The following is a 20,319-nucleotide window of genomic DNA, read 5'->3' on the forward strand; positions in this document are numbered from 1 at the left end:
TTCGCAGCTCAAAGAGAATGGGCGTATCAGGTCAGTACCAACGCCCCTTCTCCTATGAGCTGCTCAGAGCATCCAGTAGTGGGACATACCAAAGCTTGGCCTGTCCTACGGGAGGGACAGGAATCTCCTCAGGGTCCCTAAGAACCCGTTGCAGGACCCGTCTGCAAAATGCGGCCTCTGCAGAGGCAAACACATCAATTTTGTAGTGCCTAATGAAGGATGATGAGGAGGCCCAAGTCGCCGCCTGGCAGATTTCAGATATTGGTGTCTGAGTGGCCCAAGCTGCCGAGGTCGCTGCACTCCTAGTTGAGTGAGCAGTTATGCCTCTAGGCACCTGCAGGGCTTGAGCCTGATATGATCTAGCTACTGTTGCTCTTATCCAACGGCCTATGGTGGATGGAGATACCTTATGACCCCGTGTCTTGGGCTGGAAGGAAACAAATAGAGCTTCCGATTTTCTGAAGGACTATGTGCGCTTGATGTATATTCGCAAGGCACAGCTAACATCAAGCTTGTGCCATTGCCTTTCCCTCTCCTGTGAAGGCCTGGGACAGAAGTTTGGAAGGATGAGCTCCTGTGCTTTGTGGAAGGCCGAGTTGACCTTGGGCACAAATGAGGGATCGGGATGGAGAACCACCCAATTGGTATGAAAAACGCAGAGGTCTTGTCTGACAGACAAGGCTGCGGTTTCCGATATGCGACGAGCGGAGGTGATGGCTACCAGGAAAACTACCTTATATGTCAAAAATTGGAGACTTGACTCCCTCAATGGTTCGAACAGTACGGATGGTTGAGTGTCACCTGGTGGCTAGAATAGTGCTAATGACTTTGGTAGAGAGCTTCTTGCTCTTCAATCTGCTCCGCTCAACCTCCAGATGGCCATTGAGGGTCCAGGTGTTGGAGTGGCCCCTGAGATAGTGAGATCTTGTCTGGTGGAATCCTCCAAGGAGAAGCTACCGAGAGGCTGCGAAGGTCCGCAAACCAAACCCGCCTGGGCCAGTGAGGGGCCACTAAGAGTAATTCCGCTTTCTCCTGTAACAATTTCTGGATAACCCTGGGCACCAGTGCTAGTGGGGGGAATGCGTACAAGAGCCCGCTTGGCCATGGGCAGCGGAGCGCATTGTAATTCTCCGCCCCGTGGGATGGGTATCTTGAGAAAAATCTCGGGAGCTGAGTATTGAGGGGGGAGGCAAAAAGGTCCACCACTGGTTGTCCAAATATCCTTGCTGTTTCTTTGAACAGCGACAGGTGGAGGTGCCACTCTGACTGGTCTATGGTAGCCCCGCTTAGCCAATCTGCTTGTGTGTTTGACAGGCCGGAAATGTGCTCTGCCTTGATAGAAAGAAGATTGTTCTCTGCCCAGTGACACAGGCGCTCGGCTTCTCTCATCAATTGTATGGATTGTGTGCCTCCTTGTTTTGTTTATGTGAGCTTTGGCTGTCACATTGTCTGTTAGGATGAGGATGTGTTGACCTCACACTTGGGGAAGGAAGCTGCGGAGGGCAAGGAAAACAGCATGAAGCTCCAGCCAGTTTATGCTGCACGACTGCTCTACTGTGAACTATCTGCCCTAGGATGTGAGTGACTGAAGGTGGCCGCCCCATCCGAATAAGCTGGCATCTGTGGTGATAGTAATCCTTTGAGGCTCCTTGAAGAGGCAGCCCTTGTTGATGACCGGTTTGGCCCACCAAAGTAGTGACATGAGGACCTTGGGAGGTACCCTGACCATGCGTTTGGAATTGCTTCTGCCGGATCTCTGGTACAGAAGCAGGAACCACTGGAGGGATCTAGAGTAAAGACGGGCCCAGGGAATAATAGAGATGCATGATATCAGTTTTCCTAACAGTTTAGATAGATCTAGTAAGGACACCCCTAGAGCGCCTAATCTCCCGAACGGATTTTTGGATGCTAAGTAGTCTGTCTGAGGACAGATAGACTTTGCCTTCCAATGTGTCGATAGCAACCCCCAAATGAGTTATTTGAGTCAATGGAGATAATTGACTCTTTTTCCAATTTATGAGAAAGCCATGCTTCTGGAGAGAGGCTAAGGTGGCCTGGGTATCCCTCGCTGCTTGGGAATTAGAGGGGGACAGGATTAAAATGTCATCCAGGTAACACTGAAGACGAATGGGGAGATTCCTGAGGTGGGCAGCGAGCGCTGCGAGGACCTTGGTAAAAGTTCTGGGGGCAGAAGCTAGTCCAAAGGGAAGGGCCACGTATTCAAAGTGGTGATTGTTGTAACAGAACCTTAGAAACTTAAAGTGGGAAGGGCGAATAGCGATATGAAGATACACCTCCGTGAGGTCGATGGACGTGAGTACATCCCCATGTCTGATGCCCATCAATATAGATTGTAGGGTACGCATTTTGAATTTACGATAAATTAGAAAACGGTTAAGCCTTTTTAAATCCAAAATTGCTCTCCACCCCCACCCCCCGAGTGTTTTGGAACAACAAAGAGATGAGAGTAAAAACCCCGCCCTCTTTGGTCATACGGAACTGCTTGGATGGCGTTTATGTTCAGGAGGTGTTGGATAGCAGAATCCATTAGATTTCACTTGGTCGGGTCTCTGAAGGGGGGCACGATATAAAGAAATTTGGAGGAGTGGTGTGAAACTCAAGGGCAAGACCAAATCTAATGGTGTCTCTGACCCAAGCGTCAGAGGTAGAAGCCTCCCATTGACTCGCAAACAACTTAAGGCGACCGCCAATGGGAAGGGTCTCTCTCGACCTATCTTGGACGTCAGAAAGCCATGCTCCAGTCCCTCAAAAAGACCTCTTGTATTGGCTGCCCCTTCTACTTCTGTCTCCCGAATCAGCTCTGTCCTGAGGCTGATCTGGTCTGAAGGGAGGGGGCCTCTGATACCTGGGGGAGAAGGGAGCCTGATAGGAGGGCTGAAAGAAGCCTCTCCGAAAGGGCTGGGGGGTTCTGAAGTCTGATTTACGAAAAAGGGAGGGAAGAAACTTTTTCTTGTTGCAGGTCTCCATAAGTAAAGGGTCCAGGGAGGGGCCAAACAGCTTGTCTCCCACAAGCGGGGAAGAGGCCAGTTTTGCTTTATTTTTAAAATCTGCTTGCCAGTGTCTCAGCCAGAGTAATCGGCGGGCAGTGACATGTGATGTGATTGCCTGAGAGGAAAACTTGACTGAGTGGTAAGTGGCATCAGCGGAAAACTCGGCAGCAGCCGTAATCTTCGCGATGTCCCGGTGTGCCCTGATGTTAGTCGAAGGGACGTGTTGCTGCAGTTGGCGAAGCCAACTAAGGGATGCCCTTGTGAAAAAAGATGCAGCTGTAGCCGATCTGATGGCCCATGCGTCTGACTGGTGAGCCCTACGCAGAGCTAACTCGGCCCGCTTTTCCTCAGGCTTTAGAGCCTCTAGTGCCTCAGTCGGAGTTAGGTAGGACGCTAGGCCCACTATGGGCACATCTACTTCCGGGGTACTCAGTAACTTTGAAAATCCTGAGTCTAAATTAAAGAATTTTTTATCATGACCAGAGGGAGCCAGGTGTACCGCTGTAGAGGCCAGCTGCTTTTGCACTAAATCAGAGAAAATGGGTGGGACCGGTATAACCTCGGCCTCAACTACAGGCTGGTTAAAGATTAAGTCAGCTGGACCTTCAGTTGAGGGTGCAGGGGTGTCGCCTGGTGATTGGGTACCTAGGCCTGAGATGTTCTTGGCCTTGAATAACAATGATTTGAATAGGTGTGGTCTGAATAACCCCGCGAAGGCAGGCTGGTCCGGGATAAGACGGATAATGTCTTCTGACATTACCCTTTCTAGGGGGTCTGCCTCTGATAGGGGCTCGCTGTCCTGTATAGACCCCATTTCGAGTTCATCTGCCACCGTGAACTGGCCCATTTCTCCCTCGCCCTCCTCCTCCTCCTCCCGGGCTTGAAAAGGGCCCTTCCTTTGCGAGTATACCTGGTGGTGGTCTGACCTGGAAAGGGATCTTAGTGACTGAGACTCAAGGTCAGGAGCCACCAGATAATGACTGGACCTGGTTATGTACTGGATTCCGTCTGCGATCCCTTGGTGGATGGCCAACTCCATCCAGGTCCTTACTCTCTCTGGAATCTCCTCAATGAGGGAACCCTCTTGGCGAAGGCCAGCAGCTGTTGGGGTGAAGGTGGCTTCTGGTGCCCTTCTGGCTGGCGTTCCAGGAGTCGGAGCATGTTGTCCTTACGAGGGCAAACTGCACCTGGGTGAAAGGGGAATATCTAGAGGAGAGGGGGTGAGCAGAGGTAGACGGACTGGAGGATGGCAAAGCCTGGAGGCACCAGGAGGGTTTCCCCAGTGCGCTTGTCAAATTCTTTTTGTAGTGCCTTGTGGTGCCTTAAGGCATCACTTTGGGAGGCTTTGGTGATCTCCTTAGCCTGCTTGCACAAGTGATGGGTTTTTGCTTTTGTTTTCAATGAAGGGCCTTTGGAGGTGTTACCATCTGCCATTCTTACAAAATATATGTTATAGTAATATGCCAGGAAAAGCAATATGAGGCAGTTGGCATGCCCAGGGTCCAATCTGAGTCAAGACAGTTGCCCTGATAAGAACTGACGTCCCCCCTTTTCTTTTTTCTTTTTTTTAAATGGCTATATGTGTCCAAGAATTATATGTATATAACCATATATAGAAGGAGCCGTATCTCAGTGATAATAATGTAACGAATTACAATATTATACTGTACAGAATATATTAATATTATTATTACAATTATTATTAATATTATTGAATTTATTAGTATTACTATTATAAGTTAATACTGAGTTATAATTGAGAATGATACCACAATAAAGCTGTTATAATTGTTGCACTAGTGCTCCTGGAGCCACAAAATGCTTGCAACACAATTTGAAATAAAGTCAACCAATTAGCCAAATTTCGATACGCCTACAGCAGCTTGCTTGCACAGGCTGACACAGCCTAGGTGCCTGCTGCTGTGCCACTGAGAAGGTTGTGGGAATTAAGCCAACAAGATTCAGTGAAACAAAGGTAACCTTGAGTACAAATTGCCAGAAAAAGAAGGTTAAAAGACCCAGAGGATCTAAGGGAATCCTTCTATTACGAGTCTGATTTACCCACAGCACAGGAAGTTTGAAGAAAAAAAGGGGCTATGCCACGTTTTTTTAGAGCCCAAAATGGCATCCGCCAGTAATAGATAGCTTAGTGGCCTCTTCCTTTCGAGGAAATCGAAACCAAAACTCCAGAAATGGAGACGGTGAGAGAAGGGAGAGATTATTCAAACTAATTTAAAATCGGCATTCGAGGTGGGGGGGGGGGAAACAGCGATACGACTCTCAGCGCTAAAATGCAAGCCGCTAGAACAGCAACGTTGCCAGAAAGGCAAAGGGAAACACAGCGGCTGTTAAAGAAGCAGAGGCACTTATTTTGGCTATGGGGAGGTAACGCGAAGCCGCTATGGAGCCTCCCGCTGCCCTCCTTGGGGGCGCAACAGCGCTTCCCCAATTTAGCTAATTAGAGCCAAGAGAAAAATGCACAGAGGCTAAGAGAAAGAGAAAAACAAATCAAACCTGAAGAGAGAATCAAATTAGGAATCTTTAGATCGAAGTCGTGGTTCGGCCAAGGAGCAAGCTAAAGCACTGCCTGTTTAGCACGAGGCTGAGCTAAAACTGGGGAACGCTACGGAGGAGTCACATGGAGGAGGAGGAGCGTTCCTCAATTCAAGCACAGCCTAACAATGCAGAGACTGAAGCACCTCCCACTACTGGATGCTTTGAGCAGCTCATAGGAGAATCATAAAAAGTGGTCCATGATCCCAGAACATTTTTACAGTCATAAATACAATCCAGTTGCCAATTATCCAAATTTTGATCATGTGACCAATGGTCATACATATGAAAAATGGTTATAAGTTCTTTTTTCTGTGTTGTTATAACTTTGACCAATAATTAAAAGAATGGTTGTATGTTGAACATCACCTGTATTAATTCAAAGCTCATTCCATTCAGTATTGAATTCCAACATAAACAAATCATTTTTTAATGGAAAGAATTCTGGATTTTTTTCTATTAAAGAATTTTAGAAGGAAGACAGGTATCTGTATCCAATTTCTTACTTGTCTAAGAACAAGAATGAACTAGATTCCAGTCTATTCCAGTCACTTCCATGTACTATTGATATTGTACACATAAAGAGCAGGGACAGCAGCTCATGAATACTTCATGTAATTCATAATTATGGTTCAAATAAAAGTGGCAAACCAAATAAAGTCTACTAATGCTATTAGTATAATAGCTAATACTTTGTAAAAAAAAAATCAGATCACGTTTCAAGTCATTAACAATTACTCCCACATTGAACCATTTGTTTGGAGAAATTTAGGTATCTGCAATTAGGGTGATAGAAATAAACTTTCCCATTGCAAGATCTTTTGCCTTTTCAAATGCTACATGGATACTTTGGAAATCACAACGAACAAAATATTTGAAATTAGAATGAAACTATTTCTTAAATCAGATTTATAGATATGTTATCTATAAGTTAATAACAAAAATCATAATATATAATACAAATTATCAAACATCTATGATAAGAGTTACTTCATTAGGGATTCAACCTCAGCTAATTTTATTGGTGCTCAATTTGCTGTGGTGAGATGTGGCATCTAATAAATTTAATATTTATTAAATTATATTTATTAAAAATAAAATAATTTTGATGTGTTGTAGCCCACCTGAACTGTTTTTATTTAATCTGGCTGTAATTGTTAAATTAAAAATCAATCAATATAGCATAAGAACACACTACAATATCCTATCAATGTTCTAAAGCCTTCTGAAAAAGCTCTATTTTAATCAACTTCTGTAATATTATCACAAGGACTAAGGACAGCAGCTACACTGAGTTGGTAGGTTTAGTTGTCTTAACTTCAACCTGTGTCACATCATTAAAATGGGGAACTATTAGCAGTTTCTACAGTAGTTGGATAAAATAATTCTGCAAGTACGTAGATAACAAACCATAAATTGCTAACATGCTTTATGTCATTTATTTCTTAATTTGCCTATAAAACAACACTACAGTAGTCCTTGATGTATGACCATAATTGGGACCAGAGGTGGTATTCAGCAGGTTCTGACCAGTTCTGGAGAACCAGTAGCAGAAATTTTGAGTAGTTTAGAGAACCAGCAAATACCATCTTTGACTGGTCCCGCCCCCTCTATTCTCTGCCTCCCTAGTCCCAGCTGATCGGATATGTTGCCCTACATAGGAGAACAGAGCTGGAGAACAGATTCGTGAAGTGGGGAGGGAATAGAGATTTTGCAGTATCCTTCCCCTGCCACACCCACCAAGTCACACCCACAGAACTGGTAGTAAAAAATTTTTAATCCCACCACTGATTGGGACCAGAATTTTCATTATAAAGTGAATCATATGACCAGACACAATTTTATTATGGTTATTAAACAAATCACATGGCTGTTAAGCAAATCCAAATTCTCCAATGAATGTGGTAAAAAAGGTCACAAATTGTGATCACATAATCACAGGTTTTTGCAACACATGGAGCCGGTTGCCAAGTGCCTAAACTGCAAAAACACAACTTTGGAGATAGCAACTGTCATAAATCCAAGTACAAGTCATAAAGTACTTTTTTGAGGCCATAGTAACTTTCAACCATAGTTAATGATTTTAAGTAACAATTAATTGTTACTAAAGATATATTGGAACATAGAGTTACTAATTTATAGAATTATATTAATTGTTGGAGATAGGTAACTGATTGTATATGCGAAACTATCAATTAACTAATGGTTTAAACGTTTAAAATTTAGAAGTAATACCATGTTTCTTACAAAATAAGTCTAGGCCTTATTTTTTTTTGACCCCCGAAAAAACAGCAAGGCTGTCTTTTTGGGGATGACTTAATTCCCCCCCCCTTGCATCCTCGGGTGGGCGGGCAGAGACGGTTTGGATGTTGACCTCAGTGTTGGTGGGGCATTTCGTATCGGTAGACCTTCCGCCACCGTTGCATTCCCTTCCCCCGTGCTGCCGCGGTGTTTAGACCAATGCCACAGCGTTTGGCACAGCCACCTGCGGCCAGCCAGGGCTCCTCCCTGCAACCGGAGCACAGCGGAGACACTTAGCTTCAGGTGCTCCTGTCGCCGCCTTCCCTTCGCCTTCGAAGGCAAAGCCAATTCTTTTAAAAATGACGCTCTACTACCGGTACGACAAAGCCTCCCCTTCCTGAGAGGGCAGCCCAACCCCACGTGGGGAGGCAAATCTCCCGGGGTCGCAGCGCAGGACTGGCCCACCCCGGGAGAAGCACCCAGCCGCCATCCCTGCCTGGCACCAGGCAGAGCGCGAAGAGCTTCGCCTTGGACGCCCAGCACAGCTGACAGGCGGGCCCTCCTGCCCGGCAATGGAGCTCTCGCCAAGGCAGCGAGCGCCTCCCGCCAGGCCCTCCACTCATCCTGCCAGGGCCGCACCAGAGCTGTGCGGGCTGGGCAGAGCCAGGAAAGCGAACCGCGGGTGCGCGCCCACCTGCCAAGCAAAAGAGCCGGCCCGACCCGAGCTTGGCTTCCTTCCCAAGTCCCTTCCCAAACCCAAAGGGGCCACTGGGAGATGCCGCCCGAGGCAGTGATAGCGCCCACCCGTCCACGGACCGGGAGGCGAGGCGACGGCAGTGCTGCTTCCCTGGCCGGCGGGTCTGGCGGAGAGAGCCCGAAGCCGCCCATCCTTTCCACCCCTCGCCCAGCTCGTCCCCATCCCCACACAGCTCCAAATGAGCCAGCAGTTCCAAACGCTGCAGCGGCACGGGCATTGGGCAGAGGTGCTGATTCGGCGGTGCTCAGCTCGGAGGAGGATGCGGCGCAGGCCGTCGCCTCATTTCCCTGTCCACAGATGGGTGGGCGCTATCACTGCCTCGGGTGGCATCTCCTGGTGGCCCCTTTGGGTTTGGGCTGGAGGGACTTTAGAAGGGAGCCAAGCTTGGGTCAGCCCAGTTCTTTCACTTGGCAGGCAGGCACGCACCCGCGGCTTGCTTTTCCAGCTCTGCCCAGCCCGCATGGCTCTGGCGTGGCCCTGGCAGGATGAGTGGCGGGCCTGGTGGGGAGGCGCTCACTGCCTTGGCAAGAGCTCTGCTGCCGGGCAGGAGGGCCCACCTGTCAGCTACACTGGGCGCCCCAGGCGAAGCTCTTCGTGCTCTGCCTGGCGCCAGGCAGGGATGGTGGCTGGACACTTCTCCTGGGGTGGGCCAATCCTGCACTGCGGCCCCAAGAAATTCACCTCCCCACGTGGGGTTGGGCTGCCCTCTCGGGCAGGGGAGGCTTTGTCGTACTGGTAGTAGGGCGTTGTTTTTAAAAGAATTGGCTTTGCCTTCTAAGGCAAAGGGAAGGCGGCGACAGGAGCACCTGAAGCCGAGTGTCTCCGCCGGGCTCCGGTTGCAGGGAGGAGCCCTGGCTGGCCGCACGTGGCTGCTCCAAATGCCGCGGCGTTGCTCTAAACGGCAGCACAGGGGAAGGGAAAGCAATGGTGGCGGAAGGTCTGCTGATACAAAGTGCCCCACCAACGCCAAAGTCAATGCAGGCAGCACCATATCCGGGTATGCAACAAAAGTACTTCCTAACAGCAAGCCCTCCCCACCATTGCCCCCTATTTTGCATGTTTAATATAGGCCTTAATTTGGGGGGAGAGGCTTAATTTGATTTTATGCCAATAAAACATGCTGGTACTTCCTATTGGGGGAGGCCGTATTGTTGGAGAAACACGGTAGAACAGTGAACTGTTAATACTAGTGTTGTCTAGGTCAGTAGAATAGACCAATAAAACTGTATAATCTTTTGGAGTTTAGTGGAATAAGTGGGATCTAATATGAGATATAGAGTTGCAGACTGTAGGGCAGAATAAAAAGAGAGACAGAAAGTAGGAGAATATTGAATGCTCTTGTGGGAAAGGATGGAAAGAATATTAGGACAGCAACATAGAATATTGCAAGAAACGACAAGTATTATGACAACTGCTGTGAAAACTGGGAAGAAACCCACTAAAATAACAGCCATAGTAACATCATCTCCATCTAAGCAAAGATCTACAGAAGGAATACTTACAACAGACAAACAGCCTCTGCAATGAACACGTAGACCATGCAGGCCATTTTATTATCAATATTATCAGGAAACAATGATAAAGTTACAGAAAGCATGATGAGAAACCACGGAGAAATGAAGACAGAAATAGAGAAAGTGAAAAGATAAGTGAGAAATGACATCCAGAAGTTAGATGAGAAAGTGGGACTGATCCAAGAGGTTTTACAAAAAAAATGACCAAAGACTACAAATGATTGAACAAAGAACAGAAAAAATGGAACAGAAATTAGAATCAGTAGACCAGAAAATGAAGGAATGGAATAGGGAAGTGGAAAACTCACTGATTCAACTGGAAACGGAGAGAGACTCGTTTTATCTGCGCTTTCAGAATGTGGAGGAGACTAAAGAGGAAGACCTAACAGCAACAACGGCTGAGATAATTGCAGAGGTGCTCCAAAGAGACAAAAGTGAGATACTCAATGAGTTGGACGAAATCTATTTATACCAACTACGCCAGACGATTTAGACTGCCTGAAGAAGTGCACATCCGTTTCGCACGGAAAAAAGTAAGGGATACAATCTATAAAATTACTAGAGATAAGCCAATATTCTACAAAGGAAAATAAATTATTATTTAAAGCAAATCCCGAAAAGAGTGCCCGAGCAACGGAGAGAATATCATTTCCTGGCTGCCCGACTTAACAAAAATAATATACTGTTCAGATGAATAACACCGGAGGGAATGTTGGTGTCATGGCAAGGGAAAAAGATTAAGATAGATACTTTGGAGAAAGCACAACAGTTCCACACCCAACTGGTAGGCACAGAAGAACTTGGTAGTAGCAGAGAAGAACTGGAATCGGCCAGCCAAGATGACCAACAATTAGAAAAGAATGGAAAAGAGCAAGAAGAGAACAGAGTAAGAACAAGGGCACAAATAGAGGCAAGGAACAACAGGAACTAGCTAATAGCAGCAAAGAAAATGGAAAACAATTTGAAAATACTGTCAATAAATATAAAAGAACTTAATTCTCCATCAAAATGGAACCAAACTTTTAAGAAATTGGCAAAACAAAAAATGGATATAGTTTGCCTCCAGGAGATACACATTAGAACTTGGGATAAAAAAATATTTACAATATAATAAATTAGGAAAACTTTATATAGCACTATCACAAGAAAAAAAAGACGGGTAGTAATTTATGTCAGAGAAGGAATAAGAGACAAAAGTACTTTATGCAGATTCAGCGGGGAGAAGATTAATGTTAGAAGTTGTATGGGAACAGAGGAAATTCTTACTCATTGCAATATATGCCCTAATAAACAACAAGATACTATAAAAAAATACATGAAAAAACTTCAGAATTAGGCAAAGAAGATATTTGTACGATAGGAGATTTTAACACAGTCACAGACATAAAAAAGGCTATCAAAGCATTAGTAAAGAAAAAAGAAAAAAAAGAACACCCTCCCCAAAACATTTTTTAATATGGCAGAAGAACAAAATTTAATAGATATATGGAGAATATATAAACTAAAAGAAAAACAGTTCACCTTTTATTCCATTCCCCATAAATCATGGTCCAGAACTGATATGGCGTGGATAAGCAAAACTCTAATGAAAGACGTAGTGCAATTAGAAATAGTACCAAATATTACAAGTTACAAATGGGAAGGGAGAGGACTGAAAAAAAAAAACCCTTATATTAAGATTTTGTTGGAGGAGATGCCTTGAAGATTTAGAGGCTAGAAGTTAACTGCAATAAGGCTTTAAAATACAGATTGGATTTTTTTTCTAACTGATATTACCCCAGGAAGAGAAACTGCAAAGGGAAGAACTTTGTGCTCTGTTTGGACTGTTTGATGACTCTGGGACTTTGGGGAACTGTTTTAAGTTTTGAAATATTTTGTTTGGTTTAACAAGAAGAAGAGGAAAAAGAAAAAGAAGAAGAAAAGGTTTATAATGGCTTTACCTCTTGATGAACTAAGAAAGGAATATGGAAAAACAAGGAAAGAAGGCAAGGACGCTGTGGGAGAAGCCTTTCGCTTTTTAGAAATGGCGCTTGCTATTTACCAGCAAGCTCAACAACAGGAGGAGGAGGAGGAGGAGGAGGAGGAGGAAGGAGGAGGAGGAGGAGGAGGAGGAGGAGGAGGAAGAAGAAGAAGAAGAAGAAGAAGAAGAAGAAGAAGAAGAAGAAGAAGAAGAAGAAGAAGAAGAAGAAGAAGAAGAAGAAGAAGAAGAAGAAGAAGCCATTTCTAATGAATCAAAAAGTTTGATCAAGAAAGAAAAGAGAAAGAGAGGAAGGAAAAGGAAGGACTTAAGACCTAAAAAAAACATCCAAGAAAGAGAAAAATAAGATGCAAAATCAATACAATGTTAGAAAGCAAAAGAAAAGAGGAATACAACAGAGAGGGGAAGCTAAAAAGGCGGAGGTTAGGAGAGGAGGGGGTAAAAAGGCTAGGTGGGTTAAGAAAGAAAGGGAAAAGGGGGGAAAAAGCCACAAAGGTATAAATCAAGATGGAAAAAAGCAATTTTTTTTTAGGGATAAAGGGTAATGCATAATTTAAAAAAAAAAAAAAGATTCTGCAAAGTACGTATGATAGTATTGTAGTATTTGTATTAGAAATAGAAAATTAGAATTTTATATGATCTAATAAAAGATTAAAATATTAAAATGTTTAATAATGATAGATTCTAAGTTTTAATAAAATATTAAAGGAAATGTTTAAAATATTTAGTTTAATTATAGAGTTTAATGGGCTATTGTGTTGCTGTTATTATAAATTTATTATTGCAGCATTTGTTTTTGAAATAGACAGTTGGAATGTTTATAAGATTTAATAAATTAAAATATTAAAATGTTTAAGATTTAATGATAGATTTTAATATTTAATTATGTACTTAACTATTTTATAGACTTATTCTTTTTTTTTCTTAAAATTTAGTAGGTAGAATGTACTAAGCAGAATCAGACTGGGAACTAGGTGTTATTTTAAATGTTAATCTAGGGGAACGATAGAAAGGCATCATACTCCGATTAGTGATTTCAGGAGAAATTTTCTTTTTTTTATTATTGAGAATGAGATAAATGGTTAATTAGAAAAGAATGGACAAAAGATACAAGTATACTGATTTAAAGTAAGATGAAATATATAAAATAGAATTAAGAAGATTGAAAAGCGGGGAAGAGTTATATAGAAGATATAGAATGGTAAATAAGATAGGTAATGGTATATAAGATGAGCATGAATTTAATTGGAGTCCATACAAAGAGAGGTAATCTGGGGCCAAGCCACTTTCTAAAAAGAAGTTTTATGTTTTTGTGTTTTGTGTGTTTATGTTTGACTGAGAATTAATAAAACCTTGGAGGAATGTCAGATGAGAATAATTGTAAACAAGTCAGAGGGAAATATAAATATGATGACTATATAACAGATAAATATAGAAAAGAAATGTAATTGAATAAGAGTAAAGAGAAATAATGAGAAACTTGTTAAAAGATATTTATGTGTCCATATGGAAATGGGGTAAATTAGAATTATGCGGTATAAAATAATGTTTTATCTGTCTTGTAAAGATTCACAATGGAAAGAGGATTTATGTTTTTAATGTTTAATGATGTTTTGTTTGTCTTTAAAATTAATAAAATGTTTCAAAAAAAAAAAGAAATAGTACCAAATATATGGTCAGATCATAATCCCCTAATAGTAACATGGAAAGGCCAATTAGAACAAAGAGAGAGATGGACATTGAACCCACAAATTCTGAGAGATAAAGAATATTTAACAAAATTAAAAAGAGAATTAGAAATGTTTTTTGAAGTAAATACAAAAGAACACACCTCTTTACAGAATTTGTGGGATACAACGAAAGTCTATTTAAGAGGATTAACAATTGCATACAATGCCAGGAAGAAAAAAGAAAAAGAAAAGGAAAGTAATGAGTTACAGAATGATATCAGAAAATTGGAAAGACAAGCACAATTAACACCAGAGAAGGAGCAAATCATAAGTAAATATAGTTTAGCTAAATATAAACTGAACAAATTAGAACAGGAAAGGAACTTAATAGCATTGAAATTAGTAAAGCAAAACTATTTTGAAAATGCTAATAAGCCGGGAAGATGGCTGGCATACAAGCTAAGGAAGGAAAAAGAGATGGATTCAACAATTACAAGATAAGGAGAAAAAGATATGGGAAGAAGGCAGAGCCTCCTCGCAGACGGACCGTAGATCGTGACTCTCTGCGGCTATGGTCCGTGCTCTTTCGTTGGAGAGCCCCAATTATTATGATTAGGGGCTGAAGCTGCCTTGGAGGGGTGGCGGAGTAAGGGGAAGCTGCAAGCCAGGTTGAGGGGAGGCGCATCTCCTTTTTCCCCCTGAAGATGACTGCAGCGGTGGTTTAAAATGGCCACCCCGAAGAGGAGGACTCAGCTGGATTAAGATTTGTGAAGGAAGGAAGAAAGAGGTGGATAACATCTGAACCAGGACAACTGGGCAATACAACTAAACAAAAGTACCCTGGGATTAAGGTAACATGGAATTTTTAAGAAAAGAAAAGTGAGCGGTGAAATTACTAAGGGAGAGGGGGGAAAAAAGAAAATATTTTTGACAGCTAAGCGGGGCTTCGAACTGGGAAAGGAAGAAGCTGGAACTAAAGATTTAATTAAATTGGACTAAAATATTTTGGGAATAAACAGGCATAAAATAAAGCTGGACTTAAGATTGTCAAAAAATAATAATAATAAAGCTTACAAATTGGAGACTGGACTGTGCTGGAATATTGAGGTTGGAAAAACCCTAAATAAAAAAATAGGGGGAAAAGGTGTATAATGTATAATTTGTATAATGGAGAGTGCCACCTTTTGACAAAAACTTGAGCTCAAACAAAAGGGAAAGCATCCTGTTTCTGAATGAACTTGTGTGGATGTAACATTAAAGAAATATTGAAACAAAGTAAGAATCTTAGAAAGTGAAAGCAGAACAGAATAAAGAAAATATGCTGCGGAATCCAAATGAAAAGATGTAATGATTATTATTGTTACTTCTTAAAAATAATGGTTTATTGGGAATCAAGATGAGGGAATAAAGGTATGTTTTAATCATTGAGGTGTCACACTCAAAACAGTAAAAGGGGGGGAAACCTAAACTTGTTTGTTTTTTAGTGTTAAAATTTGTGTTAATCTAGAATTTATAAAAAGAATGTGTAATGGAAAAGGAATATGACAGACTAAAGAACCAACTAAATTAATAAGTTAATATAGACTATTAAAAGCAAGGAGAGACATTGGTAACATTATTATTATTATTATTATTATTATTATTAGGCGAACATATATTGTTTACCTTTATTTTTAAAATAAATATTAAAGGATTATATTTGAAATAATTGAAATGAAACAAAAAGATGTTTCAATTGAGATTAATAAAAGAGGCTAGAATTAATGTGTTTGTTTCTCTCTTTACTGAAAATTTGGAATGGAAAAGGTAATAATAGAAGTAAGTATGCATATATGAATGTATAATTGCTGTCATATTTGTATGTAAAGGTGATGACCTGGAAATATGTTGTCCTCTAAAAAGAGATTTTTGTTTATAATGTGAAAAACTGATTAAAATTTGTTAAAAAAAAGGAGGGAAAGATACAAAACAATATGGAAAAGAAAAAAGAAATAGTACTGGAATATTTTAGTAAACTCTATAAACAAGAAGATATAAGTAAAGAAAAAATCAAACAGTATATAGAGGAAGAAAATATTCCAATACTAACAGAAGAAGAAAGGGAAAGATTAAATGAAGGGATCACTAAGGAGGAACTAAAAGAGGCAATTAGTAAACAAAACAACAAACCCCCCGGAACAGATGGACTACCTGCAGAATTATATAAAAACTTAGGTGAAATACTCGATCCAATCCTTTCAGAAATTTATAATGAAGTACTTACAGAGGCAAAGCTACCAATGTCGTGGAGAGAAGCATATATTACATTAATATCGAAGGAGAGCGCAGATACCACCCACATAATAAATTATAGACCAATTTCTTTATTAAACGCTGATTACAATACTTATGAATATAATGGCTGAGAGATTGAAAAAAATATTAAGTAGATATATACATACAGATCAAAATAGTTTTCATCCAACAAGACAACTAAAAAACAACACAAGGACAGTACTCAATATCTTGGAGTAATACGAGGTACGTCAAGAAAAACAGGCTGCATTAGTTTTTCAGGATGCCCCAAAAGCCTTCGATAAAGTAAATTGGCAATTTATGAGACAACAAGTAAAGGAGATGAAATTTGGGGATAAATTCAAAAAAAACATTAGAGTCAATATATTCAAGCCAAAAAGCACGGATAATAATTAATGGAGAAATGACAAATTCATTTGAAATAGGAAAAGGAATCAGGCAGGGATGTCCACTTTCACCTCTGCCCTTTATCACGACACTGGAAATTTTGTTGAGGAGAGTTAGACAAAATTCAGAAATAAAAGGACTAAGAATTAAACAAGAAGAATACAAGGGCCAAGCATTTGTGGACGACCTTGTATTGTTCATAGAACCAATTAAATCAGGACTAAAATTAACTAAAGAGATAGATACGAAGTGGCAGGTTTAATAATTAATAAAGATAAAACCAAAATGATAATAAAAAATTTAATAGAGAAACTAAAAAAGAAATTAGTAGAAGCAATGGGTATACAAGTTGTTAAAAAAATATCTAGGAATTTGGCTCACGGCAATATGTTCAACAATAAAAGAAGATAATTATGTAAAATTGGTATTAGAAATAAAAAAGGATTTAGAAAAATGGGGGAGACTACTACGTTATGGAGAATTGCGACCATCAAATCTTGCCAAGAATACTATTTCTCTTTCAAACCATTCCAATTAAATTAGATAAAAAATTCTTTAATGAACTAAACAAAATTACCATGAAATTTATTAGGTCAAGAAAAAAAGCGAAAATAAAATTAAGCTCACTACAAGATAATAGATGCAGAGGTGGATTTGGACTCCCTGCCTGGGAAATATATTATAAAGCAGCAATCTTAACATGGATTAAAGAATGGGCTAATCTGAGGAATAAAAAAAAAATTAATCCTAGAAGGGCACGACCTAGAGGCGGGGTAGCATGCCTTCATGTGGAACCCTGGAAATAAGAGATATATACACTTTAATAGGCATGCAATTCGAAGCTCATTATTGAAAGTATGGAAAGAGATTAAACATAAACACTATATGAAGATTCCAGGGTGGGTATCCATCATAGAGGCACTGATCCACCCCAATGCCTTAGAAACCGGAAGAAAGATTAGATATTATGATGTCCTAAATTCCCAAGGAGGATTAAAGACGAACCAAGAACTTAGAGAACAAGGGATGAAAATAGAGTGGTGGCCGTATTTACAACTTAAGACAAGATATAAAAAAGATACAGAAAAATTTGGAATTGAGGTAAAACCGAACCAATTAGGTAAAATATGAGAGGGAATGGATGAAAAATTAATTTCTAAAATGTACAATTATCTATTAGAATTTGAAATGGCAAAAGAAATAGTTAAAGGCCCAATGATTGCATAGGGCACATTAATCTGGAAGATTGAGAAAAAGTCTGGAAACAAAATTATAAAATAACAAAATCAGTTGTTTATAAAGAAAACCAATACAAAATGTGTTACCGGTGGTGCCTGGCACCTTCAAGGTTAGCGAATATGTACCTATATTTAAATCCGACTTGTTGGAAATGTAAGCAAACAAGGGGTACCTTCTTTCATGCTTGGTGGCTTTGCCCAAAAAGTAAAAAGTACTGGAAAAAAATTAGAATTTGGATAGAAGAAATTACAAATATACAGTTAGAATTTAAGGCCAAAATATTTTTATTGGGAATGTTAAAAGGGGATCTATGCAAAAGAAATGAAATGCTTAATTCTCCATATAATCACAGCAGCAAGAATTGCGTTGGCACAATGTTGGAAGGGTGACCAAATGCCAACAAATAATTTGATAATTCAGAAAGTTCTTGACTGCACTGAAATGGACCTACTTACACAAAAACTTAGGGATAAGGTAGACTCAAAATATAGTACAGCTTGGGAAAAATGGTATAGTTGGATTAAGGAGAAAAACCAGGAAACTAAAAGATAAGGATTTGAAAAATGAAGTGGTTAGATTAAGAGCATATACCAAAAATAGAAAATGAATATTAGTAAAATTGTTTTCAACAAATGATCACACCATCTTAGCTGATTAGAAATATATGTTTTATGTTTATATTTGTACTTGTATATTGGTTTCATCTGCAATGAAATGTATCTTAAACATTGTATATATTTTTCTTTTTAATCTTTAATAGGTTATTTAAAAAAATTTTAAATAAATGGTTTTAAGTTCAAAACTACCTGAATTTTTATACCCAGAAATCACCCAAAAAACGTTTATAAACTTATATATTTCAAAACCGCTTCATTTGGTCAAAACAATTATAGTCAGATCAGAAGAATGTGCTACGATTTTAAAATATTTTTGTACACAAATTTTACATGAGTAAAAGAAAATTGGTAAAGTACAAAACAGTTTTTAAAAAATGAAAGAAAATGCATAAAGAAAAAAAGGCACAACAATGTATTATATGTTCAAAATACCATTAAAAAGTATCTTCTAATTAGTTTCCAAAGGTAACTGACAGATTGGTAGCAGCCTCTGGCAGAAATGGCAAAGGACTCCAAATGGCAGCCCTGCTTCTGGAATTATCCGGGCTCAGGCTCCTTCCTCCTCCACGGAAAGGACTAATAAGGCTTCGAAGATTAAAGCCAGTAAGTGTGTTAACTTCAGAAGTTACCTTCCTAACACAACTATCTATTATTGATTTCGTGAACGAAAGGAGCGCTGTTTGGCTACCGTTTCGCCGGTTCCTGAAAGCAGGGCAGCCAATCACAAGGGAGGAGCAATTGAAGATGACGAAAGGAGCCTGCCAAGCCAGCAGCCCCTTCCCGCAGGCGCCAAGACGGTATGCCTCACGGCGAGCAAAACAGTTTAGCAATTACTTCAGCATAACAGAAAAGCCAAACTTCCTCCGAAAGGGAAGTACCGTCGGTGAGCTCTTCTTCCCCATCAGAAGAGCAAAGGGGCAAAAGGAGACTCCCAGTCCCTTCCGCCAGGACACCCACCTCATGCTGTAAGCGCCGGCGCCCAGCTCTTGCCCAATGCCGGAGAGGCTGGCATCGAAGTCGTGCGCCAGACCAGACTCGATTACTTCGTCCATCTTCAGCACCCACGCCATCTTCCACCGATGGCTTCAAAAGGTGGTGGCGAAGTCGCCTCTTCTCTGCGGCTGTGGGCCAAGAATGCGTCCGGCCCGAGTCGGGAGAAGAGAAAAGCAACGTCGGAAAGACGCACTTGAGGGAGAAACCGGCAAGGAAAAAGAGGCCGCCTCAGCCCCGAGGAAGCCCTCTCTCCTCTGAGAAAGTGAGACTCGCTGCAGGCAACACCATTACGGCGGTTGCCGTGCTCAGCCCCATCCTGAACTTTCCAAGGCAAACCTAGTCGAGGTCTGGCTGTCTCTTCGTGCCTCAGGCCAGGACTGGCTCGCAGCCGCGGCTGATGATCAAAATCAGCATCGCCCTCTGCTGCTACTGCAGCAAAGGGAACCGCCCGCCGCGACAATGCTGCCGCCGCCCCTCCTGCGTGTGCCCCGTCTAGCAGACTCCACTCACTCCTCCGGGGGCAGGAGAGGTTCCGGTGTCGGCGTCCCCGCCTCCTTCCTGCTGCGCTACAGCGCGGACACGGCAATGGCAGAGAAAGTGCTACCGGACGGCGTATTCTCTTATCCAGCCCTGCCTCCACTGAGGCAAGGGTCGCGGGTAGTGATTGCTTGGTGCTAACTTACGGGGAGTGTATATTGACGAATCAAGAGACTTAGTAAAGGGGGAAATGATTTTCTTTTAAGCCAATCAAAACACTTTCTTGACTGTTCGTTTAAGTTTCTCCTTCCACGCTCTCTTCTAATCTGCCCTGACTACAAAATGCAGGTGCAATGTGATGCTAGAACCCGTTTAAAGAAAGTGAATGTAGTTGTAGGGACACACAATGCTCTGTTCTGGAAACAATTTACAGATTTTACGTGTGTGATAACTGCCACTGAGCCCGAAAATCACCCTAAATCTTTAGCTGATGCCGTGTTCCCTTTTTCATAATAAGTAAGTCATCATTATCGACATCATGATCCAGTCTAAATAACTGGCTGACTGGGACCAGCCATAATAATAGT

The 20,319-nt window shown here is 41.4% G+C and overlaps 1 protein-coding gene across 5 annotated transcripts in view; it reads right to left on the minus strand.

Moving 5' to 3' along the window:
* Nucleotides 1-19,896, minus strand: part of UBP1 (upstream binding protein 1) — a 108,870-nt gene extending 88,974 nt beyond the window's left edge. The window contains exon 1 of one of the 5 annotated variants that reach the window (XR_015740467.1): nt 19,220-19,858. Coding sequence is in view for 4 of the 5 variants with exons in the window: in XM_026718699.2 (XP_026574484.1) it covers nt 19,220-19,332 (113 nt within the window). In the remaining variant the exon portion in view is untranslated. Of the gene's footprint in view, nt 1-19,096; nt 19,168-19,219 lie in introns of those variants that run through there. The other 4 variants (XM_026718699.2, XM_087918493.1, XM_026718698.2 and 1 more) reach the window with 4 other exon arrangements.
* Nucleotides 19,897-20,319: the final 423 nt, after the last annotated feature.

Source organism: Pseudonaja textilis, chromosome Z (genome assembly GCF_049901715.1).
Source record: "Pseudonaja textilis isolate UNSWEBS1 chromosome Z, rPseTex1.2, whole genome shotgun sequence".
Classification (NCBI taxonomy): Eukaryota; Metazoa; Chordata; class Lepidosauria; order Squamata; family Elapidae; genus Pseudonaja; species Pseudonaja textilis.